Here is a 25,715-nt window from a genome sequence, read left to right as displayed (position 1 = left end):
AAGCCTTGTTGACAGCTACGTACAGTTCCGGCAACCACAAATCAATTGAATCATGAGTCGTGATAGTCAATTCGGAAATCGTTTCCTGGTGGACCAGCGTTTTCCGATATCAATGAAAAGAAACTGGTCATTTCAATTCATCACGATCTGCCTCTCCACCAAGGACATCCTGGGATGGGACAAAAGGGGGCGGCGTCTGCACTGCAGCGACAGTAGTAGTGGTAGTAGTAGTATCGATCTCCGCGGCCAGGGTCTTCCAGAAACTACAGAGCCCCGAAGTATTAATTTCATCAACGATGACCGTGAATTGTGTATCTGTCGGTGTCGCTTGCGCTTGCAATACGTTTCCAATGCTGGAACCGTCCGCTGTAGCTGTGGGCCAGAACGGGTTTTCACTGGCCAGGCTATTCGGATTCCCGGAGATCGCAAATGAGACGAGATACGCTTGGAACTTGGGCGAAAATGCGGCGTAGAATTTCGAAAACCCGTTCAAGAAGAATGGCGGAATCGGTATCGGGGAGATTTTGTTCGCCACACTGGCGAGAAACTTCGCAAAATCGACCTCCCCGTTCCAGAAAGTGGGCAGTAGGTCCGTCCCATGGTCCGCGGGGATCGTGAAAAGCCCACTCTTCGGCGTGACGTCGTACTTCAGCACGTACGTGTCTGCGGTACCGCCGTATGCGTCGAAGAGCTGCTGCACGTTGCACGTAAAGGATGAGTCCCGAATCACGGCGCTGGCACGAGCTTTGGGTGCGTCGGGATACGAGGATGATGGGTAGGCGCTCATAATTGCCGAACGCACGCTGGAGAGGGATGATTGCGGCATGAAGTTGCTTACGAAGGAGGTGAAGCCGCTGTCATCAGTGATTGATGGGACGAAGATGCCAGACTCGTCTTCCACATGAGAGACGATCAGGGATTTTAAGCCCTGCCAATATGAATCTTGGAGAGCCTCGTCAGCAATCGGAACATGTAAAAGGGGTTTTAGTGCCACTCACTCGTTGCAAATTCATTCACGGGTAATCGGTTGATCAGGATCCCATCTACTGCCGGTCCTACTGGAAAGACACCAGTATTATAATACGTATTGACCAGGTCTGCATTCGCGTTGATCAAAGCCTGATCGTCAAGACCGAGCTCCCTCACGCAGTTGATATCACGGCTAGTACAACCAGGCACAGCCGAGCCCACGAAATTCTCGTAAGTCTGATTCAACGTCCCAGTACGATCCCACATGATCTCATATGCCGGGCTCTGTATGACGGCCCGTTGGAAAAGCGGATCCGTGCTGCCCTCATCTTGGACCAGGTGATGCAGAATCGAACTCGCCCCGGCCGACTCCCCCAAGCACTCACACTCGAGTTATCCCCACCCACCTGTCCAATATACGTCTGCACCCACTCCAACAGGAACCGCTGATCATGCAGCCCGGCATTCGGCGCCCCCGCCGTCTCCATATACTGACCCGCCAACCATCCAAAGGCCCCGAGGCGGTAATTCCCCGCCACAAACACCACATCCTCTCCCAGCGCCTTCGCGGCATTCACAGCGCCCACGCCCGTGTATAACGGGTTATTCGGATCCGGCCCATCCTTCGACCCTTCCACGAACGCGCCTCCATAGAACCACACAACCACCGGCACCGACGCGGACGGGGTGGTCCCGTTCGCGAAGAGCGAGGCAGGCAGGTAGATGTCCAGGAAGAGACAGTCTTCGGTCTGGTTCGGATCCTCACCTTCGCCCGCGTTCGGTTTCCCGATATATGGGACCTTCGGCGCCGGCGACCCGTCCTTGTCCCCCTTCTTCTTCTTCGTGCTCAATGCGACGGTGTGGCACTGTATCACACCCGTCGGGTCGGACGGCGTTACCCCCGCCGTCGGCGTGCTGGGTTCGCCGAACCGCATCGTCCCAGTGGGCGCATCCCCGAAACGGACGTTGGGGAATTTGTATATCTGGACTCAGTCAGCATACAAGCTTTCCTGCCCACCTTGGGGGGGGATGCAATGCCTACGTCTGTATCGCCGGAAGTGGTCGGGGAGATGTAGGTTGCTGTGTATGTTTTCCAGGGTAGGCTAATGGTTGGAGATGTGACCGATGGTGATTGGGCGGTCACCCAGATGGGGAGGACGACGAGGAAGAGTAGATGTGACATGTTGCAAATCTTTTAGCTTTCAATAGCCAGGGAACCAGAGGGGCTCGAAATTCAGTGCAAGTCAGGAAAACTCGCTGGAAGCTGGAAGCTGCTTGTCAAATTTTTGATTCGAGAGCTTTGTGACGGAAGAGGGATCCCTTGATCAACAGATGTCCAAAACAGCATCTATATTCCCGGCAAGCATTCCTGTTGACGGGCCCTTCTGTGGCTGGCTGGAAGCGATCGTAACGGGACACTAATCCTGGCATCACTTCCATTAGTCTTGAGGTATGCAACCCCCGCATGATTTGACTGAAGACCGCCACAAGCGAATGATTTTCCTTTCCATCTTCATCGCCGTTGCGCTCTTGCTTGACAGCGGCTCACCAGTCTGTGGCTGGCTGAAAGATGTCCGCATTTGGACAAGAAACGGGATCGCTTGGGGCTTGTAGCTCACTAAGCCTTGTAGTGCAATCATTTACCTTTCTCTCCGTCTGCCTTTCTGACCGTTCCTCCGTTGAAGGCGGAGAAGTCACAATGGTACTGGGTGTCAGTTGGGTCTAGACCGATGTGATCGAGATCAACATTTTCAACAAGTTCGACTGATTCGGTAAGTGACTGACTAGTAGAAGGTCGGACTGCCTTATGCTTGTGACCCCATAGCACGCATTGATCGCTTCAAAATCACGTTCTTTGGGAGAGTAAGGAGCAGCGTTCTGCAACCAGAAACCAATCTTACTCATTGTGTAGACTGAGCTCGCCAGTGGCAAGCTTCACATCTCTCGTCTTGATCAAGATTTGAGTCCACGATACTCACGCTCTCTTGTCTTAACCCGAACTTTTTCCTTTCATGACCGTTGTGCCCGTCTTCAGCACAACATTTCCTTCTCAACGCTTTTTGCGGCCATCCTTCAGTAGCGTCTGCAATAGGAGATCCATGTTTCTATCTTCATCGTCATATACAGAATTTGGAAACTTGTTTTGTTAGAGCATGAGATCATATCTCCCGAGTCAAGCGCGTCATCAATGGCCATTCCGGTAAGTTGAAGACTGATGATGTCGTCTCGAACCGCCAATGTCGCAAATCTTCGAAAAGAGTCGTGTTTTCGGAAGGGAGTCGGAGAGTGAGAGTTAAGAATTATCGCGCCGGCGCTTGTTACGCCGAGTTGTTCGAACATCAAAAGCTGATATAAACGATCCTTTGGTAATATGTTCAATAATACATTGGTGGGTATTCTTGCCGCCTTTTGGATCTCTAGCTCTCCGACGGCAGTATAATTCATATAGAACAAGAGTCGCCTTGCATGCAATGAAGTCGTCGAACTTGGGAGGTCGTATGTGTAGACGGTTTCGACTAAACAAAAATTATTTAGAATTATGAAGAGGACCCCCAGGAGGATACAAGTGGCTGCATGCAAATTATTCTCTCTGTTGTATTGTTTTTGTTAGATGGTAAGTAACGTATTGCTATTACCGCACATAGCATCGAGCATCCATCTCTCTAGTATTTGTCCGAGTCAACATCAGTGAGTGACCAGACATCGCAGCTTCAAGAGAACATGGTGTCAATCGTTTTTGATTCGATACAGTAAGCGAAGCTTGCACAAGAAGTGCGTTTTTGCGGTCTTGTGCTGCCAAGACCAGCCCCTGCTTCTTTTGCATGGCCGAGGGGGCCGTACCGCAATTTAGAATGCCCATACATTATTTAGTTCTATCACTTAATGAAGACATGTGTTGCTCACATCCAGGCCTCATGACTGTGACTACATTCAGCAGCTGAAGACCTGATCTTCGAGATCTCGGACTCGTCTGGAGGAGTACCAACATGCGAGCGGCCAATCCTTTCCGTCTGACCAGGTAGTACTCGACGCCTGAGCCGAAGGCTCTTTTTTGCTCTTCATGGTGAACGAAGAGCTCTACAAAGGTGCCTCTCTCCCCATACCAACCTACGATGAAGCCATATCCCGCCCATCGTCCTCTCAATCATTAGGTCCGGAACACAGTAGCCAAGATGCCGAAAGGCAAGGGCTGCTGGGCAGGAGGCCGGATCGTTACAGACCACCGGCAGTGGAATCTACACGGTCGAGCTTGGATCTTGATGGTGTCCTCCTCTCGTCAGGTGCCAACTGCAGATCGGGATCCACGGAAGAGCTTCGAAGAGAAATTGAACAGATGGAAATATTAGAGCCTGGAGGGGAAGGCGGCAGCTCGATGGCTGGACACCGATTCTCAAAACACATGACCTTATTGTCGAATACACTATCTTCTCTACATCTCCCTCACATTCCACGGTGGATGCCATCTTGGGATCACATACGAAGGCAACTGCCTCATGTCAAGCCGAATTGGGTGATTCTCGGTCGTTTCTTCGCTTTACTCCTCGTATTGTTCTCGGCATATCTTCTTGTTTTATCTAGCGTGTTCAGATCTGGACGCAATGCACGCGGAGCACAGTTGCGGCCTGAGATATTGCAGAACTATGCGCAAGATCATGTCAGCACAGCGAAGATCCGCGAGCATCTACAATACTTGAGTGGGTTCTCGCACGTTGCGGGCACGGAAGGAGGACAGGCTCAGACTCAGTATGTGGAAAGTATGTTTGCAGAAAGTCTGGAAGAAGTTGGTACAGAAGCCTTTGATGTCTATCTTAGCTATCCCAAAGAAGAGACTGGTGCTCGCCGCATTGCCCATGTTGAAGGAGAGAATGTGATATGGGAAGCAAAGATTGAAGAGGCATCGATCTATGATCCTCCGAGCAAGGCAAATGCTCCTCCCTTCCACGGGTACTCTAAATCAGGGACAGTGCAGGCTCCATTGATTTACGCCAATCACGGATCACAGCAGGATTTCAAGGACTTAGCAAGTAGTGGGATAAACGTCACAGGAACGATTCTGTTGTTCAGATACGGTAACGATCAAGCGTTAGATTCCCAGCTACAGGCTGCAGGCCTTGCCGGAGCTGTCGGTTGCATTACCTACAGCGATCCTAGTGAGAATGGGTATCTAAAAGGCGACGTCTATCCCCAGGGTTCGTGGATGCCCGATGACTACATACGCAGTGGTACTGTCGCCCATACCGGTCAGCTTCTTGGGGATCCACTATCTCCCGGATACCCATCTCTTGCTACTGAAGTTCGGAGAGATTCGGTGGGTGACAGCCCCGCATTGAGCAAGATACCCTCTCTGCCATTGTCCTGGCGAGACGCAAAGTTGCTGCTTAAGAGGTTGAAAGGGCACGGCAGCATGGTCCACGACGGGTGGAAGATAGACGGTGTTGACGACGTTGAGTGGTGGTCTGGAGACTCCTCCTCGCCCGTGATTCTCCTCAAAAATGATCTAGATGAAATAGAACGAAGGCCTATCTTTAACGTACTAGGAAGGATCACGGGTATTGAACAGCCTGACAAAGTTATCACAATTGGAAATCACAGAGACGCTTGGTGCTTTGGAGCTGGACAACCCAATGGTGGTACGGCTGTCATGTTGGACGTCATCAGGATATTTGGCGAGCTGAGAGCTAGCGGATGGAGGCCTCTAAGGACCATTGAATTTGCGTCGTGGTTTGTGATTGGCGAATGTTTACAATGTCCTTGACTGACTGTTACGATAGGGATGCTGGAGCATACAACCTCGTTGGCTCAACTGAGCATGTTGAAGCAAGACTTGATGAAGTGCGCCAGAACAGCGTGGCCTACATCAATCTGGGCAAAGTAGCTGTAGGTCCTAATTTTGGAGCTGCCTCATCTCCCCTCCTCCAAACGGCCTTGCTTCATGCTCTCGAGCGGGTCGTTGATCCAGCCGAAAATAAGACTCTTCGAGCGCTGTTTGCAGAGAAGCAATCTCAAATTACCGGCTTGGACGCTGGGGGCGATTATGCTCCTTTCCAGATGATTGGCGGCTGCTCCTCCCTTGAAATGGGCTTTGATGGCTCTTCATATCCTTATAATAGCTGCTATGATACTGATTCATATCTGGACCAATTTGGCGATTCTGGACTTCAATATCATAGGCGATTGGCTGAAATAGCGGCGCTGTTGATTCTTGATCTCTCTGATTCGGAAATTCTTCCTTTCGACTTTGAGACCTACGCAGAGTCTATAAGCTACTTTGTGGATGAGCTAGAGAAGTACGCAAATCCGAAGCACTACCTCGACTTCTCTTCGCTGCACAGTGCAGCCAAGGACATGGCTATGAACGCCAAAGAATTTCACGAATGGTCTCAAGCTTGGTCGAATCTGATTTATGGCTCAGACAACGGCTTTGAATCCAACGAGATGGCCATTAAGCGTATGAGTCACAATACGAGGATGGCGAATTTTGAAACACATCTCCTCGACATGGATGGAGGCCTTCCTGGTCGTGAGCAATTCAAGCACGTTGTCTTCGCCCCAGAGAAGTGGAACGCACATAAGCCATCATGCTTTCCCAGTATTCGAGATGCCGTCGATGACGGCAATTGGGACGTAGCCCAGCAACAGATTCAGAAGGTTGCGGAGATTTTGTCAGTTGCCTCCAAGAAGCTGAACCACTGATTTATTGCTTATTGAATCTTGTAAATATGATACCACCGCGTGAAAAGGTGATTAATGCGACGCTATCCAGGGGATGGCATCGATCTTAGAAGGTGATAAGCTGCGTCGACCATAAGTCACAACATCCCAGCGATGCTACAGCACATGAATACACCGAAACCTATAGCAGTGAATGGAGTTGGGGGGGAAAGCCAGACGCGACAAGCATTCTATCCGCAGGATTCGCTTTAATGGCAACGAGCTAAGCAAAATCGCACATGCAGCATCGTGAGTAAATTTTTCACCCTCACATGTTCGTGACTTTCTGAATACATTCAGGCGCTCAAGACAAGTGCATTCACTACATGGTGCTAGAGCCACTGCTTATTGCGTGCTGTATCTGCTCCCGACGTTCAAGTCGGAATTGTGTTTCCTACCGTGCTTGGGTCATAAGCAACGGTTCATGTCGGTGTATACATTCATCCTTGTACATAGTCCACCTTTCTCAAAAGTGTATGAAAACCTTTGCACCTGCTTTGACAATCTCGTCTCCGTGCTAAAGCCAAATCACGACTTTTACACCGCAGCTGCTTTTACCTCTGTTACAAGTTTGGAAGGGGACTTCCGCCACCACAGGCAGCCGGAGACCGAAGGAAATTCAATGATCGTTCACGCCCTCCGTATCTTCTGCAGTCCCTCCCCCACAGCCTCTTGTTGCCTTTGTTCCGCAGAAGCCCAAGCCTTCAAAGCAATCAACACAGATCGTGAAGAACAAACTACAATCCTGCAGCCTTCAGGGCGCTGGTGGGCGTTACAAGACCGGTAAGCAGTGATGGCATCGGTCACGGAGAGGTCACACAAGAGCCCACTTCGAGGTAGAGGAATGACAGAAAACATCCGAGGGTCCTCGTCAGCATGACTAGATCAGATCAGACCAACATGTTGGTAGGGTCTTAGCGAAAATCAGCTGAGGTTAGCGGCAGCCGATCATGTGCCTGTCCGTCCCTGTGTAGAAGTGTGCGATCTGGCAAGCGTGGAGCACATCAAAGACAGACGTAGCTGCAAAGCGAGCCACGATGGAACATCACGACTCTGGTGGCTGAGTGAGTGGTATCTAAATGCAGCAGTGTCTCATTCCCACAAGCCACCGTCGTGTTTTTCGCGAGGTCTCATTCAGTAAGAGTAGTTAATAGCTCTAGGCAACTGACACATTTCTATCATGCTGATGCAACTGAGCGTACCCTCTGCCCTGCCATCGCATCTAGAGTACGTACATATATCGAAAATAGCTCGAGTAGCCAGGAGGGTAAGGTCGCCTCGCCGCAGCCGCCAACCCAAGCAACGCAACCTAAGGTAACCAGCCTCTTCCCGGCCCGTTGGGGACCTCGGCGCTGGTGGGCGGGCTCTCTTTGTTCTCTCACTCCACTACCGCCGTACCACTAAATGACATAATCAAACCTCAAGCTCTGACGATGGAGGGGACACGGAATGGCTGAGGCGATGTTGCAAAGGCATACGGGCAGTGAGAGGGTACCTACCTACGTACCTACCAGCATCAAGACATCTTTAGGTCTGGATCCCCACCTGCTGGTGCCTGGTGTACGTACCGGCTCATCTTCGCTTCCCGAGGACGACAATTCCGTGGACGCCACCACCACCACCATCACCATCACCAGCCATCCCGTATTCGCAGACTGCCCTGGCCATCTATGGCTGAGGTACGTACCGCTATGGTGAACGCGTACTCAGCGTATCCACAAGAAGTCACGGGCCTGGGGCTCCCCTGCCGCGGGCATCCGCCGCTATCCGCTAGAACCCACCCACGGTCAGCAAGTGGCTGGTGGGGAAGTGGAGGTGATGCAAGCAAGTAAGCATGCGATCACGAGATCTGGAGGCTTGCTTGATCATGTAGGACCCTTGGGAACAGTGGGGTGTGCGTGCATGGGGTTATGCTGCGCTATGCTGCGCTACGCTACCTGTGGAGTTCTTGAGGTTCCATTGTGGTGGCTGGGACTGCTTCGTGTACGACTTCCATTGCTTACGCTGTAATAGTGCGGGGTGGAATGGGGTGATTCTGGCATGCGGAAGTTAATGGGCCGACTACTCTAGGGGACTTTGACATCACTATTATTGTGACAGGTCACCATCATCGACGACGTCAAGTGCACAAGTGCTTCTTTAGCGCTTACGGAGATCTACAGTTGACGACGGCGGGGTTTTCGTCTGATGGGATATGCATCACTATGGGTAGACCAGAGGTTTAGTTACTGGCTTACTGTGGGGTTAGTGTCCGCTGTGGAGTGCTATGATGCTATTCGAGCTGTTAGTTCGCCGCGAATGTCAGCGGCAAGGTAAAGGGAAGTCCTCCGTCAGCACTGTGAATGCGTCCTTGATGCCGGCGAGATGGATGATCCTGCGACTTTCCAGATATAGTACGCGTGGACGGGGGAGCGGGGCGCGAAAGAGGATGTCAAGGGGTGTTGAAACAGCGTCCGCCGTGAGATTCGTGGCGAAGTGCATGGTGGGGTGTTTCTCAACTCTCCGGTTGTTCAACTTCGACTGCTTTCTCGCGCGCGGATAGATAGATACCCTTGCATGGTGGCTTGCTGCTGGCTTGCTGCTGGCTTGCTGCTTTTCTGGCTCTCTGGCTCTCTGGCTTTCCGAACTGCGAGCTGTTTGAGCACGAAACTCCTCGCGTTCCGGATGTGTGGCAAAAGCTGCATGAGTCTTGCTGGATAAGCTGCCTAGTACGTGTCTGTCGAAAGTACGCATACCCTACATCCGGCATGCATCTTCTTCCTTACCCTTGTTGCGACCATCGAGGGCCTTCTGAAGGCCTGGAAAGTTTGAATTGTTGCTTTACGAGCTTTTCACAGAGTTTATTCCCCGCTCTCGAGCAATGATTATCTTGAATATCGAGGTTTGTGAGAGATGTGAAAGTTGATTCGTCGAAAGCCGTTAGATCGAGAGAAAGTCCTCTACCTGCAATGCTGATCAATGAAAAACAATCATCCGCTTGCTTGCTTGCTTGCAGGGTAGACTCAGCCCAGGCTTGTTAGCTACCGTCTAGTCCAAGCAAAAGGTTGCAAGTCATCGGTATAGAACCCAACGGCGTCTTTCGGGTATGTGGTTATGCACTGCATTGGCGATCATATGTCCAGCCTCTTTCGCTTTCCCAGAGAGTCCAGACTCCACCAATCGAAGGAAAGAGGGTGCTTCGGTGTGACGCGATGGATTCAATTCTCCTCCCTCGAGAGGATCATGCGCTAGAAGTGTGTGGTCTGTGCAAGCACTGGTGTGCCGCTAAGTCTACCTTGCGTGATATGGTGCATGCACGTAAGACAATCTAGCCTGGCAGGAGAGAGAAAAGTATGCACGCATCCGCTCTGGGCTGTCAGAGCTGCACCAATAATGGCAGGTGCTCTCTGGTCCTGGGTTTCACATGATTCTTGGACAGTAGATGTGTGCTGGACCATGGCGCCGCGGACTCTTGTCCGCAGTGGAGGACCGATTATGCAAGATAGCGTACTGTCAGCACTTCTAGCAGCGATGCTAGGCAGTTTGTTGATTAGTCTGCCCCAGCTGAATCCCCTACTGCTCTCAATCGGGATCGTGTGTTTTGCACGTCATGCAGAAGGGGGAGAAAAGCGGTGAAAAGAGGCCTGGTAAGGGAAAGTGTGCTTTCCTTTCCAGGAAAGGACGGGGCTGCCAATCACAGTCAGGGGCAGCGAAGTACCGAGATACATTCGTGATGACTTCTCTTGCCGAAGCCAGAGACATTATTGGAGGCTTGGCTGCCAAGATACAAGTAAAGGGGCGTCAGGGAAATAACTTAATGCGTTCAAAGTTTCGCCATTGCTGGCACTTCAGATTCTTCTATGTAGCTGACCCAGGGCGAATCAGACCTGGTCGGAGGATTTCTATTTACAGTCCGCCATAATATGTCGACATTCAAATATGTATGTTGAAAGAAGTCAAGCGCCTGATTGTGGAGCGTTCCGTGATCCTGGAGAAGTCGGCTTCGCAGTCCACACCTGGCCCTGTGTAATTAAATCATGATAAACAAAAGCCACCCGTTCGTGCCCGTACTCCTTCGCTTAATAGTGGCATGAAGCCTCCGCCCAGTGTTCTATATTCAAATAAATGTAGCCGCAAGTACTGGCAGACGTTGTGTTGTCGTACAGTCGTATTTCACGTCGCGCATGTAATCCAAAATTAAGTCGCGAAAAATGGCCGTCCTGGGCAAGATTCCGGAAATCAATGGGGGATGTTGCCCGTCCACGGAATTATGATCGCTGGGTGCATCCCAGTGTTAGTAAACCATCGGTCCTGGGAGCAAGCCCTGGTGTGGCTGGCCTTGAAAGGAAACCGGCCATGAAAAAGGAAGACAGGTATTGAATAAAAATCCTTGAGGAACCGGTTGAGCCTGTGGAATGTATGGAGTTTGCTGAGGTGGGGATTGTGTGATGAAGTTGAGACCTTGGGGTTTCGAAACATACTGGTAACTAGAATGAGAAGATACGGAGGACCAGCTCGAGTTGGAAGATCGGTCTGAAGCGGAGTCAGAAAGAGAAGAATAGGACGAGACCGAATTGTTGGATGAGACCGGATAAGACAGCGGAGAAGGTGGAGTGGATCCATAGGTCACCTGGGGTGCTGACTGCACCTCAGGTGGGGGGGGCAATGGGCCTGTCACCAAAGGAGTAACGTAAGGAACCCGGGATACTTGTTGTTTCTCCGGTGGCGGTGTCAGCAATCCAGTGACGGACGGCTGGGTCGTAAAGCTAGGGCAATCCTCGATCAATTGGCGCAGCTCAGCGATTCCTATCCTGTTGTGTGCGTCGCGCTCAAAGATACGGGCCAATATGGCATCCAGGTCTCGAGAGATGGGCAAGATCGTACTGAGAAACCTTGGATTCCGAGAGTATGCTTTGTAGGTGGAATCTTCTAGACATGCCCGCTTCCATGGGTTTCGGCCACAGGTGAGGTTCACTAGAATGATGCCCAAGCTCCACACGTCGTTTGGCGCCGAAGCATAACAGAAAGATTGTTGCGGCGATGATTGGCATTCTGCAGAGAAAGGGTCAGATCTACGTCAGGATTGTCTGGAATTCAGACATACCTGGCGACATATAAAATGTACTTCCGCATCCGAAGTCATCCGTGACACTTTCTTGTGTTGCGAGACCAAAATCGGCAAGCTTCACCGTCCAGCCGCCATTGGAGACCAGAATGTTCTCAGGCTTCAAATCCCTGTGGTAAATGCCGATAGAATGGCAGAATTGTACTGCATCCAGAATCTGGAGGAAGGCTCCCTTTGCCATGGTATCATTTCCAAGATAGCGACCCTCTTCAGTGATATTGGAGAAAAGGTCGCCTTCTGGGCAGAACTCAAGGACCACAAAGGTGCAGTCTTCGGATTCCATAATCTTTACCAGAGACACCACATTTGGGTGGTGACTCGCCTCATGGTGGAGTTGAATCTCCCTCTGCTGGAATCTGCGGGATCTTGAATCCAAACCAACCTTGTTTAAGGCCTTGACAGCGTAAGGGACATGGGTATGTATATCGATTGCTGTGTAGACCACCCCGTAAGCACCAACTCCCAGCACACCGGTCAATTCGAGCCATCCGGCCAGAACAAGACCCAGACGGTCATCTGGAGAACATGATTGTTTTAATATTGGCGATGGCGGCGGAGTTGGTAGCATGACAAGGAAATGTTGAAAAGCTCAAGCTAAAGCAAGCACAATTCAGTGATCTCCTTTAAATGGCAGTCCTGCTGGTCCAGAGGGAAATTACAATGTTGTCGGTATTGCCTGAATCGGAGAGAAATATGGCCAGGAAATCCTGGGGGGAAGCCTTGAACCAAAGGAGCGTGTCGAAAGTGTACAGGCGCAGTGAGGGTGAGAAAGGGCTGGGTTGGAAGAGAGGAGGTTGGGAAGGCGTAATATGAGATTGAAGAATAATGAGGCCACTGGCGCCTCGTGATGGAGATAAATACCAGGTGAAGGAAAGTGTGAAGTCGGTATACAGGACCCGCGAACAGAGATGGGGCGACTTGTACCAATTACATATTTGGGTGGCCCAGCTCGATTACCCACTCAGCTGCACTGCCGGCCGTGAATCACCAGCATCCCTACTCAACAAGGCTGACGTCTAACTTGCTTAGCATCCTTTAGCATCCTTAGCTTCCCGTACTATTTTGCAGCAGAAAGACTAAGCGGAGTGCAATCAAGCGCTAGCAACCTGGAGCTACGACATGGGGGGTGGCAAGCGAGAACAACTTTGAACGAGGGCTTACCAGCTAGGACTCCGCCCTTGGCCGGAACGGGAGTAGGATTCACAACGTGCATGGACGAGATCTGTTGCGTGCGGCTAAGTGCGTGGTAGTGCTTCACCTATTCCTTCATGACGAGGATCTGGAACCGGCCAAGTCGCAGGTGGAGGGGAACGCTGACGCGTAGTGGTGGGCACTGGTGGCCCACCCGTCTGCATTTTGCCTCACTTTCATCCTAGCGTCCTTCGTAGCCACTCACGGCTACTCGATGAGCACGCAAGCCTCTCGTGCCAGCGTTAACGCCGGTCGTACCCCATATCCAGGCGTTGATTGGCTTAGACCCCAGACAGTGATGACTGTCTGCCTGCAGGAGGCGGCAAGAGGTTGGGAACGAAGGAGCCAGTAGTGGCGGCGCAGCAACCTCGCCCTTGGCCTAAAAAAATATTCGGGCCTTCGTTGGGTCTTTCGGCTTTCTAGCATGGGAATATCCTGTTCACGAAATCTGCGCATGCAAGGCGTACGCCTGATCTCATGATGACTACACCTCTGTTTCGGTAGGGTCACGCCCTCTGCCTTTGATCACCAGGGCCACTGGATCTGTGGATTGGAGTCACATTCTGCAATGTGAATCGTGTCGGTAGGCGTGAATATAGAGACCGTTGCAGCGCGATCTTCCACCTCCTCAGCGCTCAATGCGAGGAAATTTTCATGTGAATAATAATGTGGCTTAATGCCAGTTTCCATATATCCGGTGGCTCGAGAGTGCCATCTGAATGGTGCGTGTATTTTGGCGGTACGTTCCAATCTCACGACCCCCGTTGGTGGCTCGGTCGACGGCAGCCTCCTCTTGAAACCTTTCTCAAGCCGCAAAGCATGCAAGCAGTCATTTTAGCAAGTATTTTGTTGCACGTATACGGCACATAGCGTCGGCGAGCCAAAGTGAAGGCGCCTTCTCCCAAATTTACCGCACCAGTCCTCCCCGGTCTAACGCGGAAAAATTCTGGAGGGTGCTGCAGGAGAACTGCCAAGGTGTGCAAAATTTGGTTCTCGCTTACGAGCATCATCCACTCAGCGAAGGGTCCGGGCATGGCGCCAACAAAGGCACTTTGCCTCATTCTTCGTAGCCTCACGGGCCTAAATCCGTCTCCCTCTTTCTGTCGTTCATCTGGCGGCCCGTGCTTTTGCCGACCGAAATAAAGACGGTTGGCCGTTCGGGCATCGATTTTGGGATGACTGTAAATGAAGATCATCGTGCCCCGTTGTTGGTGATTACTCCTAGGCTCTCCCGCAGGACTCCGCTCTTAATGGCTCTATAACGGTCACGTGGCCCTATTCCATCCATCGTAGCATGACACAACTAGTGATCACGTGTATGCAGTGAAGGGTTCCCTTGCTTCATTGATCCCGTGACGTTGCCCCTAGAATCGCGATCTCTCGTTCCAGGCAACAGCTCTGACAAACGGGGGTTTGTACGGCAATCGTTCCACAGTCTCGATAACATTTGTTGGCAACCATGTGGTGGTGGAAAGTTCCTCTGACTTCTAGAAGGCGCTAACTAAGGTACTTAGACTAAAGCACATGGTTTAATTGGTCGATCACAGGACAGTTTCGGAGATTTCGTTGGAGGGCTAAGATTTGTGTAAAACGCATAGACCTTGTATAACCGGATTTGGTGTTAGAATCATACTACCGGTGATTGGTCTGCGCTGTTTATGGCCATGTAGGGGCCGAGGACCCGCTACGTTATTACCATTTCTGACGGTCCTGGATGCAAATCATAGTGCCGCGGACAAAATGCTAGGTGCGCATGGCCACAACAAGCACGCAGAGCGTTGAAAATTAAGACATCATCCCACGCGGTCTCAGGTTAGTCTATTGATGTGCATCGTCTCATTCGTATGTGCACGAGCCAGTGCAATATCCAGAATTTGCCCATGTTTAGGATTGAAACGCCGATGACAGAGCAGACGCCCATGGCCCTTGCGCCCTGCAAGTGTAAGTATCCTAGGAAGGATAAGAGAGTATGACATGTGTAGAAAAGGCTCAGGAGCCAGGGCTCTCATGCGACCCGTGTCACCGGCCTTGGTGGAGTCTCGCTTCTCCTTTCTCTTCGGCTCCTAAGTCTTGCAGGCTCTAAGAGTAGACTTGTGTATCACACTTCGCTGCTGTCTCACCGCTCCTTTCGGGCAATGTGGGTCTGGGAACGCGAATTCCTCAATAATACAGCTACAGCGGTAAGGATGCGATAAGAGCCTCCAACGAAAAATGTCGACTTCACGCTGGATGTGCCAAGACATTGCAAAGAGCATCGCATCGAATCAACATTCCCAAAGCTCCTTATTATTATGTCATCAGGACATCCTTCCGTATTATGCGCTTGCAGCTTCAATTTGGCTTCTATTGTTCTCTGTACAACTATACACCACCACGTGCCTATGACCAAAGTTTCGAATGAAATGTCTTGTGCTAATGTGTCACAGTATATGCTATACTCTGTTCACGTTTACTGTGCTTGTTCGGTGTTCTAGTAATAGGCAGTCGAGATCTATGGTGTATTCACCAATGATTGTGGCACTGAAGCCGGCATGTCTGGCAGATGGTAACTGACTTCTAGCCCTGCCCTTGATTGTCATGAGCAGCCATCGCACAAACGGATCAGGAGATTACGTGCAATTTAGCTTACCACTCTACCCCGCTGTGCCATGTGGTCCATGCTTTGCGTTTCCTTATCGAGAAGAAAGCTTGCTCTACCCCTTCGGAATCAACCCCAAGCCAGCTCTCTTATAACCTCTTGCCCCATTTCTCACCCTCGCCATTACGAATCGGACCGCCTGATTTTAGTGGTTGCATCTTGATCGTCCTTTCCTCCATCCTTAGCGGAAGCTCGCGAAGTCCAGTCACTCCAGACCCATTATGTGCTTCAACCCGTGGGCGTCTAATGCTCCAGACGAAGAAGCTACAGATGCGCATCCAATTGTGCAAGCTGACCAGAAAAGGCGGAAAATGTCTAGAGATAGAAAAATGTCGCGCGAAGAGAAGGATAAAGTGAGGATGGAGATGGCTGCTCGGAAGATGGAGGGGCGGAAGAGGAGGGACGGGCAATGACATGCTGCTGGTTGTGGATAAGGGGGAGGGATATATGGAGCGAAGGACTCCGGTAATGCAGCGAGCAAGATGACAAATCGGGTATGGCGTGGCGTCGGGCGTCCTCCGAGCTTTATGGGTTACAGCTGTTGCGGAAAGACGAAGGCGGCATACAACGGGATCAAACGCTCGATACCAATGGTCGTATTGTGGAAATCGAATCTGACTACCAAGGTCGACAAGGAGAGCAATCATCGAAACTTTCCGCCCTCATGATTTGAAGGAGACACCTCTTTGATCCCGTCACCACAATCGGAATCGCACATTAAATGTTACACAACTTTCAACGAACTTCAACACAGAGACGTCATTCCATATATTAGATGCAAGTATCGAGCAGATTCAATACGGGAGAATGGCATGTCTTCCTACCAAGTATTGATTTGTGTCTTCTGACAACGTGCCTCTGTATGTGCTTGCAGTTTATTCTCGCTTAGCGCACTTTGAGGGTCCGAAGAGAAGCAGGTCTCATTATCATGGGGATTTTATTGATGTCGGCGATCGTTGAGAGAATGAAAGCCCAGTCAGACTACAAACGTCAATTTATCTTCCACTATCGGAGAGCAGGTGCGCTCATTCAGCTAGCGGTTAATTGTATTCGCCCATCATATGGTAAAATTGAAAGTTGGCTTTGCTAGCGTCCGAATTTGGGTAAAACACGGTGGAATCCTATCATGATATCGTCGGAAAGCAATGACAAGCCCATTCACTTGCTCATTGTCACAATGACAGAAAATGTAAGGATTGATGTGGATGGGTATGGATAATAGCACATCTTTCACCTGACCATGATTCTCATTTAATCCTTTTACCATTTCTAATGAGTGTAGATGAATGACACCGGTACCCGAAACATCAATTGAGGATGCTGATCCTCTGCAACAGCAATTTTCTATAAGCGGATATACGAAGCTGTAAGCTCTGTTCAGCCACTCCTGATGCTGCTGTTCATTAAAACCTGATTCGAAGATTGGAGAATCACTTCGCCGAGCGAACAGCAAGTTCTCGGTTAGATTCTCACAGTATATCCCGCCAGTTGGGTAGCATATTTGCGTACTCAACTTTTCTTTGCTCCAACTGAAACGAGGTTGCCAATGACCATGTACTTCTCCTGGAACTTGGCTTCCCAATCTGCCAAGGCTGCCATCTCATCGTCCCTCAGGCCTTTGAGATTATCTAAAGGTCCTTGCAAGTCTTTGGTCAACATATCCTCGTCGAAGCTTCCACATGCCAACCCTCTACTTGCGTCTCGGCCCGCGAAATTTTCATACCAGCCACCAGGTCCATAGAAGCTTCGCCCCGGCGAGACATCAAAAACGGTGCCTTTAACGGCGAAATAAATAGGCTTGCCGTTTTCCCCGTTGAATTCCTTAAGCTCCGGGGGGTATAGGTCTTGAAAACGGTCGGTAGTGGATCTTTTGGGTGGACAGGCGGGGGTGAAGGTCGCAAGCGATAGTACACTAGGATCAGAAGAAGCGAGAGGAGTATGAGGTTGATGGGAGATACGATGGAAGCACTAAATGAGCCGAATGAGCAGATAACAAGTGTTGCACTGATGTAGAAACGCTTACGCCTGTGTCGCCTTCGGTGGATGGATGGCTGAGAAGTCTCCTTCAGCCTCTGGAAGCTGCGCAAAGAGGGAACTCACTGTCGGACATGATGCTCCCTGATTGCAACTTATAATTCAGCCAGAATGAAGTCGGGTAATATTGAAAATTGAAGCGGTGATGAGGCTCCGATGGCACGGCGGCGGCACTCGTCTAGTATCAGCGACGGATCAACTACGCCGATGACGTGCCACAGGCAGCGGGTCCACCACTTTATTGCGGTAACGAGAGGATTACACGATGAGAGGTCACCATTGATGGACCAGTAGTATTTTTGGCCTTAGTCTCAATGGTTGACAGGCGAGAGAATGGGAGTGGTCAGAGGCCAATGGTGGGGAGTGGGGACGAGGGCGGTCCTTAAGAGGGTCGGCAGGCGGCTGTTTTAGGGTCTGCGCTGGGTCGGAACAGCGTGTTTCATCGCACAGTCAGCAAATGGAAGCCAGTCGATATGCCATAAGCCCGTAATAAATAACAAATCAGGCCATGCAGGTTGGGCAAACACGACCACGAAAGCGTATGGCCATGACTGACAGCTCTTCTCCCTCTTCCTCTTCCTCTTCCTCATCCTCATCACTTCCATCACCACTTGCATCACTTTTGTCACCACCAGCTCACGCAGGCTTGGAGCAAGACAAGTCAAGATCCGCTGCGCACCATGACCAGCTACCAAATCGTCTAGCTGAGCCGTGATCTGCATCTTTTTTCTTCCCTCCATTTCTTCGTCTCTGGAAAACGTGAAATGTGGAAACAGCGCCCGAAACACAAGCGATCGTCCATTGGCAGTCCAACCTTAATTGGGAGCGATGTCGACCCTCTGATTCTTCAGAACGCTACCCATATTCTACCTACCACTCCCACCCAGCATTCTCGACCTCCATTAGGAGGAAGACAGAGCACTGGGGATGTTTCCAAAGCCTTGCCAGACCTCCCTTTGTTCGTCCTTCTATTACTGCTCCCCCTTTGTACCTGCATGTTGCATTGCTCTTTGCGGCTGACCCTTCCTATTAGCGACTCGCCCCAGTCTTCTGAAATTTCTCAACAACGACCAATGTCGGAAGTAGCCACCATACCATCTGTCTACTCGCAACCGTCCCCTGAATTCGAGCATTTCTCAGGCGTAGGGTCCTACTCGCCCCCCGAGTCATCCTCCATCTATCCCGAAACGATTTCCCCACCAGACACTCCGCGCACCATGGGCGAAAGAGAAAGAGTAGAAAGGACCTCCCCTGATGTCTCTCCAATCTCGGCGACCCCAAGTCCAACAGCAATGCACCACCCTGAATTGACCTTGAGCGGCTCCAAGAGGTACAGCAGCAATTTGCCCGTCCCAAGAAGCAATACAAAGAAGTTTTGGAAGCTTCCAAATGCGGGCAAAAGATCGGAGGACCCGCAGTCCTCTCAGGTACACTGGGATGAATACTCTGGCGAGCCAACTGCGGAAGACAAGGGAAAACCTGCTTCCGCTACTCCTGGATCTATCAAACTACGTGAGACTCCAAGTCCGCTGAGGCTGAAGACTGCCCTGGGAACCTCAACACACATTAGCAGCGGCAATATACCTGCCCGAAAAAGGGTTGGGAGCAGAGAAGTCGCAGATGCTCCAATCATCATGAGACCCGAGTGGAAAGGTGCTGGTGGTCGCCACAGCATTGTCAAACCATTATTTGACAAACCGTTTTCACCTGGGCAAAGTCGCAAGTTCCCTGAAGGCAGTCACAAAAAGTGGCTCGAAGAGCAGGAAAAGGAAAGAGAGGAACAGGAGCGGCTAGCGCAACAGCAGCTCGATGAGCAACGGCTAGCGAGACAAACCGAAGAGCAGGAACGTAAGGACCAGGAGGAGGAAGCCATTGAGGCTGCGAAGCAGGAGAAAGAGCGCGCAATGCAAGAACAAAGGGAACGCCAACGTGAACAGCAACAAAGAATGGCCCGCGAACGGATCGAAAAAGCAAAGCGTGAGCGTGAGAGGATCCTTCATGGGCAAGAAGAAAGCGAGCGGCGGGCTAAAGAACGAGTTGAGAGGGTTTCGCCTCCGCCAATGCCAGCCCCGCTAAGGATTGCCTCAAGATCGCCTACATCTCCCAAGGCGCCGACACCAACTATGCCCATCACTTACGACAGATTGGAGGCAAATGTGCAATCTGCCGTGGAACCACTGATAAGCCAAGGCTCTTCTGGAGCAACCACTCCAGTAGCACCAGATCAAAGAACGCGCATAACACGCTTGAACAATCTAATGAATGACGACACAAGATCCCCTCTGGCTCGAAACCCGAGCAGTGAGGAGTTGAGGGACCGAAAGAATCAGGCCTTACCAAGTCTACCCCGAAACGGTCAACCAAGTCCTTTGAGTCAGTTGACCACAGATCAGTCCTTCTCAAACGGATCCGGTGACGAGTATCCCGTCCGAGACTCTAGCCTCAGCGACGCGGGTCAGATTGAAGCAAGGTTCCGCGCCAATTTACAGCATGTAGCTCTTCCTGATCAATCACAAAGTCGCTTCAGTGCAACCACTGTGGCGACCACAGCATATGATAATAGCCCTCCACAAACGCCAGAGATGAAGTCGACAGTCTCTTCGAATACTAATACACCAGAATCTATCCTCAACCGAAAGAGACCAGTAGCTTCATCAGGGGTCATACGGCGAAAGCCCACCCCTTCTATGGCAGGGACTCCTAATGGCGTGACCAGAGAAGACTCCAAATCGCTCCCGAAGCCACCACCTGACGCTGAAATTGTAGATCCAATCCAAACACTGCAAGCTAAGCAGGATGTTCTGCGCAGACGGCGTCGCAATCTAGAGACGGTCATTAACGAGCTGACCAACGTCGTACAACCAAGCTCCATCGCATATGATCGAGCATCTAGACTCGAGATCAAGAAAACGGTGGCTGGGTTGGAGAAGGAGCTGTCAGAAGTGGTCAAAGATGAGCATGAAACGGGTCTGAAACTGCATCGGGCTTGGAAGAGACACGAAGATTTTGCCCCGTATGAACCAACAAGTATATGGGTGAGGAGGGTGACGACATGATCGAAGCAAGAAGTTAAAGGATCACGATCAAATTGCAATCGGCTTGCACTTGAGCTGTATTCTTAGCGCTTCTTTCATTTGTTCTAATAGCATTGGTAGCTGTACGATATGTGATGACTAGCAAAGATGAGTCGCCTTATTGCATACGGTCATATTTTCGATCATGAATGCGTTATGCGAGCGCAAGAATTTCCATCTTTGATAGTTGTCATTTCCCTTTCCCGGACTTTTTGATGCCTTGTTGGCCCGCATTCATAGGTCCCTTGCCTTTCGCCTTCTCGGCCATTTCCTTGTTTGCCTTTGCATCTATCAAACGCTCATTAGGTGTGACTATGCAGAAGATCATGTGGGTCTGATTTACCAGCTTTTTGTTTTTCCCTGTACGCAACTTCATCGTCATCTAAGTCTTTCTTGTCTTTCTTAGGGGCTTTGAGCGGTTTCGCTTTGCCGCCTAAGGAAACCGTCAGTAAGCGTCGTGTCCGAGAAGGGTGAGCACTAACCTTCTCTACTGTTACCGCCCATATTTGATCTGCGTGATGTGAGTTTTGGAGATGTACGAGAAAACCTATGAGGCACTGCCAGAGCGGGCGAGGGGGGGCTGATAAAGTCTCGGCCTCAACTTAGCCGCGCGTTTGCTTTCCTGCCGGGCGGCGCGGATTTGCCTACCAAACTTTCACCTACCTCACGCCATCACCACTGGTCTAATGTGCAGTTATCGCAAATTGTCTACAGCATCGTCCGCTATCTCTAATGGCTGCTTCAAACGCACAAACGAACCGATAATGAGCCTTGGCTTGTCGCTGTGAGATCACAGAACATCACGGTTGGGCTTCTGCTAAAGCCCTACCATCTATCTGAAGTTTGTGGCTAACGGACAATCGTTGTATATCTCTAGACAGCCAAGAGTCGGTACAAATACAAAGTCTAGATGTCTCGCGACTCATCGGCCTCCCCTTCCGAGGGTGAGATTTTAGAATCAGGCTCAGAGAAGGCAAACACGTCAACCAATGGAAGTAGAGAAACAGGCGTTGACCGTCCATCCAGAACTCGGGTCACGATCTCTCGGTCGCCCTCTCCATACAGAGCCCTTGGTCAACATAGATCACGTGGCCTCTCTCGAGACAGATCTCGTTCGCCTTTCCGAGAATCGCGAGGAGCCAAAAGACGCCACGAGGCTGACCATTACGATCGCCAACACAAAGATCCCAGACGCTTTAAAGTACGATATGAGGACTCAAAACAGAGAGGCAGTGATTTGCGACAATCCTCGCATCGTGAGACCACCTATCAGGATTCAGGCTACAAAAAGTATGATCAAGCCGACTATCGAAACACTCTTAGTCGTTCGCGGGATAATCGCGGACTCCAGAATGGCTACTCAGAACGATCTTCGACTCTCCATAAAGGACCCAAAAAAGAACACGGTTACCTCCATGATAAAGATGTGCGATCCGGCAACCACTCGCGGCGAGGTCAGGATGAGAGGGATCATCGGGAAGGCAGAGTCCGCGTTACCAATGAACAGTCAGTGAGCGATCAGGTCTTCGGGCCAATTGCTACTGCCCAACAATATCATCATGCTAAAACAAACAATGCTCAGACGCCTGATCGTAGTATCATTAATACAAATGGGAACCGTTCCAAATCAGCTGAGTATGTCCCACCACTGGCAAGGGGATCTTATGCTGATTTATTTTCTTATAGTGGTGGTGCGGTGAACCCCTTTAACACGATAGTGGAGGCAATTGTCTGTGTCCCTGAGACCCAACACGATGAGGCAGCATTGATCGAAGAACGCCGCAAGAGGCGAGAAGCCATAAAAGCCAGACATAGAGGTCAAGCCACTCCTATGCTTGTGCAAGCTCCAGCATTAGAGAAAGATTCTGAACCAAACACACCGAGGCTAGAGACTCAAAAGCCACAAGGTATGCCCCTACAACCTCAAAAGTTGGGTGGTGTTGACCCTCTGACTGTAGCGTCTCCCAAGTCGCCCTTACCTTTTTCTTCCAAGCCCGTTGATGAGCAAGAATCGCCAGACGAATTCATCGTCGCTAAAGACGCCGATTTGGCAAACAGCAGTATAATGCGGGACTCTACCAGGCCAGAAGAGGAACCTTCTGCAGCTGATTACGACCCAACAGTAGACATGCAAGAAGACAAAATTCGACATGACCAATATCAACAGCAGGATGCAGTATCTGCTTCTGTTTATGACGAGACCAAAGAAGTGGATCAAGACGTAATTATTCGTGAGACTACTGCAGAACAGCCGACCCAAAAGGGCGTGTCTGATGGTTTCGATATGTTTGCAGAGGATGTTGACATGTTCGTGGACGGCCCAGTGGTACCCAGAACAACCGACAAGACATCAAGCAAAGCTGTGCCCGTAGCTCAGACTCAAGCTCGAGACATGAGCATGCTTGACGACTCGGATGACTCGGATGGTTACTACAAAATAATCCTCGGCGAGCTGTTGGATGGTCGCTATCATGTCCAATCGAACCTAGGTAAAGGAATGTTTTCGGGCGTAGTTCGTGCGACGGATCAGAAGACACAACAGCTTGTTGCGGTCAAAGTTGTGCGTAACAACGAGACGATGAAAAAAGCTGGCTTGAAGGAGATTGAAATCTTGCAGACGCTTAAGGTTGCAGATCCAGAGGATAAGAAACACTTGATCCGCCTTGAGAGATCGTTTGAGCACAAGGAACATCTATGTATGGTTTTCGAGAATCTCAGCATCAACCTGCGGGAAGTCTTGAAAAAGTTTGGCAGGGATGTTGGCATCAACCTCAAAGCCGTCAGAGCATATGCTCAGCAAATGTTCTTAGGTTTGAGCCTCATGCGAAAGTGTAACATTATACATGCGGATCTCAAGCCCGACAATGTCCTCGTCAACGAAAGCCGTAATGGGCTCAAGATTTGTGATCTAGGGTCTGCTTCAGACGTTTCTGATAACGAAATTACGCAATACCTCGTAAGCCGCTTCTACAGAGCACCAGAAATCATCCTAGGACTGCCCTACGATTTCGCCATCGACATGTGGTCGGTTGGATGTACACTCTTCGAGCTATATACGGGTAAGATATTGTTTGCTGGACGGAGCAATAATCAAATGCTTCGTGTAATGATGGAATGTCGCGGCAAATTCAGTCAGAAAATGCTACGAAAGGCCCAATTTGCGGGCTTCCATTTCGACGACATGCTTAACTTTAGAAGTATAGAGAAAGATCGACTTACGGGAAAAGACAGTATCAAAACGCTTAACTTTGCAAAGCCAACCAGGGATTTGAGAACCCGAATCTCAACTAACGTGAAAGGTATGGATGATGGCGAGGTAAAGGAGGTGAATGTGTTCATCGATCTTTTGGACCGCTGTTTGAACCTGAACCCTGAGAAGAGATTTACCCCAGCTGAAGCTCTCAAACACCCCTTCATCCTGAGGCAAAAGGTCTGAGAACTTGAGTGTTGCCAGTTGCCTGGACGCTGATGGCAGCTTACGGACACCGGTGAGTAGAGGGTATCATTTAGCAGCACGACATGCGAGAAGGGCCAGAACACAAGGTAAATCGGTATATCTTGCACACGAGGAATATACCCTTATTGGCAGGCAAGCTAGGGCCTTCGTAACCTTCTTTTGCTTTCTTGATCACACTTCGACTCCAATGCTATCGTGCTCATGTCGTTCTTGATAACGCACGTAGCGGCCGTTTAATCCTTTGCTGATCTGATCGATCATTCCGGTATTGAGCCTTGCCTGATTTGGAGCAATCTGAGCGTGAAACATGCTTGATAATCAACATCGAGGCCCGCGATCCGTGGTGGATTTCGCGCATCTTACGCCCACAATGAGTCGGGGAGCTAAGACTGAATCGTCACTCTCATCTCTACCGAGTCGCTGGTGCCTGCATGTGATTTGAAATGCAGACCTGTGAATTACCTTTGACGTCATCATGCGTCTAGTCCGGACAGAACGACTTCTATTGCTATATATCCAATGCTTCTTTCGTTGGAGTCTCAGCTCCTACACCCTCACCCATCTCTGCTCGTTTTTCGCCTTTCATCAGATGTCAGCATGGCCGACGCAACCAAGTACACCAACAAACTCCACTCCAAACGAGTCCTCATCCTCGGTGGCAGCTCTGGCATAGGTTTTGGGGTTGCAGAAGCGTCGCTCGAGCACGGCGCCCACGTCACCATCTCCTCCTCAAGCCAAAGCCGTGTCGACAGTGCCGTCGCCTCTCTCACGTCCAGCTACCCCTCCGCCAAATCCCGAATCCAAGGCTTTACAGCCAACCTCTCCACCCCCGACCTCGATGCCAACATCCACGATCTCTTCACCAAAACCACCAATTCCGGAAAAGAGAAACTCGACCACGTCGTCTTCACCGCCGGGGACCACCTCTCACAAGTTCCGCTCGTAGATACAACACTCGAGACCTTGCAGAAAGCTGCGATGGTGCGGTTCAACGCCCCCCTGTTGACAGCCAAGCACGCGGCCAGCTTCCTTAACCCCGGGCCGGGGAGCAGCATCATCATCACCACGGGCAGCGTAAGCGAGAAGCCGATCGAGAATTGGGCTGTCGTGGGTAGCTATGCTGCAGGTGCACATGGCATGATGAGGGGTATCGCCCTCGATTTGAGACCGGTCAGGTGTAATCTGATCAGTCCGGGGTTTGTGGACACGGAGATGTGGGATCATTTGAAAGGTGAGGGTGCCGCTGGAGGGGGGCAGTATGAGAAATTGGTGGAGGCACAGAAAAAGGTGACGACCACCGGGAGGGTTGCGAACGCTGGGGATATTGCTGAGTGAGTATCTATCCTGCCCTCTCCACTTTTTGCAGTTTCGCTCTTTTTCCTTGTCTTCAACTTAGGGGTTGTGGAAGAGTAGTACAGAACACTACTATTTAAGTAGGGGGGGGTTAAGGGAGATGCTGACAGATATTGCAGATCGTATATCTACGCTATGAAGGATCTGAATATTACAGGCAGCGTCATATCAACGAATGGAGGT

General features: G+C 50.6%; 8 protein-coding genes across 8 annotated transcripts; 4 read left to right on the top strand and 4 right to left on the bottom strand.

The window, feature by feature from the left end:
- Window positions 1-127: 127 nt before the first annotated feature.
- Window positions 128-2,874, bottom strand: KY384_000671 (uncharacterized protein; the record flags this gene model as incomplete). The annotated part of the gene is made up of 4 exons (XM_044809205.1): window positions 128-942; window positions 999-1,254; window positions 1,356-1,952; window positions 2,755-2,874. The coding sequence occupies 4 exons, from the start codon at window positions 2,872-2,874 to the stop codon at window positions 128-130; spliced, it is 1,788 nt and encodes a 595-aa protein (XP_044665192.1).
- Window positions 2,875-4,030: 1,156 nt separating this feature from the next.
- KY384_000670 (uncharacterized protein) lies at window positions 4,031-6,663 on the top strand (the record flags this gene model as incomplete). Its single annotated transcript, XM_044809204.1, has 2 exons — window positions 4,031-5,691; window positions 5,742-6,663. The coding sequence occupies 2 exons, from the start codon at window positions 4,031-4,033 to the stop codon at window positions 6,661-6,663; spliced, it is 2,583 nt and encodes an 860-aa protein (XP_044665191.1).
- A 5,069-nt stretch (window positions 6,664-11,732) lies between these two features.
- Window positions 11,733-12,353, bottom strand: KY384_000669 (uncharacterized protein; the record flags this gene model as incomplete). Its single annotated transcript, XM_044809203.1, has 1 exon — window positions 11,733-12,353. One exon carries the CDS (start codon window positions 12,351-12,353, stop codon window positions 11,733-11,735), a length of 621 nt encoding a protein of 206 aa, XP_044665190.1.
- Window positions 12,354-17,123: 4,770 nt separating this feature from the next.
- KY384_000668 (uncharacterized protein) lies at window positions 17,124-18,388 on the bottom strand (the record flags this gene model as incomplete). Its single annotated transcript, XM_044809202.1, has 3 exons — window positions 17,124-17,526; window positions 17,638-17,713; window positions 18,328-18,388. 3 exons carry the CDS (start codon window positions 18,386-18,388, stop codon window positions 17,124-17,126), a joined length of 540 nt encoding a protein of 179 aa, XP_044665189.1.
- A 333-nt stretch (window positions 18,389-18,721) lies between these two features.
- KY384_000667 (uncharacterized protein) lies at window positions 18,722-20,704 on the top strand (the record flags this gene model as incomplete). The annotated part of the gene is made up of 1 exon (XM_044809201.1): window positions 18,722-20,704. The coding sequence occupies one exon, from the start codon at window positions 18,722-18,724 to the stop codon at window positions 20,702-20,704; it is 1,983 nt and encodes a 660-aa protein (XP_044665188.1).
- A 208-nt stretch (window positions 20,705-20,912) lies between these two features.
- KY384_000666 (uncharacterized protein) lies at window positions 20,913-21,226 on the bottom strand (the record flags this gene model as incomplete). Its single annotated transcript, XM_044809200.1, has 3 exons — window positions 20,913-21,010; window positions 21,066-21,155; window positions 21,205-21,226. The coding sequence occupies 3 exons, from the start codon at window positions 21,224-21,226 to the stop codon at window positions 20,913-20,915; spliced, it is 210 nt and encodes a 69-aa protein (XP_044665187.1).
- Window positions 21,227-21,632: 406 nt separating this feature from the next.
- Window positions 21,633-24,158, top strand: KY384_000665 (uncharacterized protein; the record flags this gene model as incomplete). The annotated part of the gene is made up of 1 exon (XM_044809199.1): window positions 21,633-24,158. One exon carries the CDS (start codon window positions 21,633-21,635, stop codon window positions 24,156-24,158), a length of 2,526 nt encoding a protein of 841 aa, XP_044665186.1.
- A 618-nt stretch (window positions 24,159-24,776) lies between these two features.
- KY384_000664 (uncharacterized protein) lies at window positions 24,777-25,514 on the top strand (the record flags this gene model as incomplete). The annotated part of the gene is made up of 1 exon (XM_044809198.1): window positions 24,777-25,514. One exon carries the CDS (start codon window positions 24,777-24,779, stop codon window positions 25,512-25,514), a length of 738 nt encoding a protein of 245 aa, XP_044665185.1.
- Window positions 25,515-25,715: the final 201 nt, after the last annotated feature.

Source organism: Bacidia gigantensis, assembly GCF_019456465.1.
Source record: "Bacidia gigantensis strain McMullin 20006 chromosome Unknown contig_74, whole genome shotgun sequence".
Classification (NCBI taxonomy): domain Eukaryota; kingdom Fungi; phylum Ascomycota; class Lecanoromycetes; order Lecanorales; family Ramalinaceae; genus Bacidia; species Bacidia gigantensis.
The sequence above is the reverse complement of the archived record's forward strand: the minus strand, read 5'-3'. Positions and strand labels throughout refer to the sequence as shown.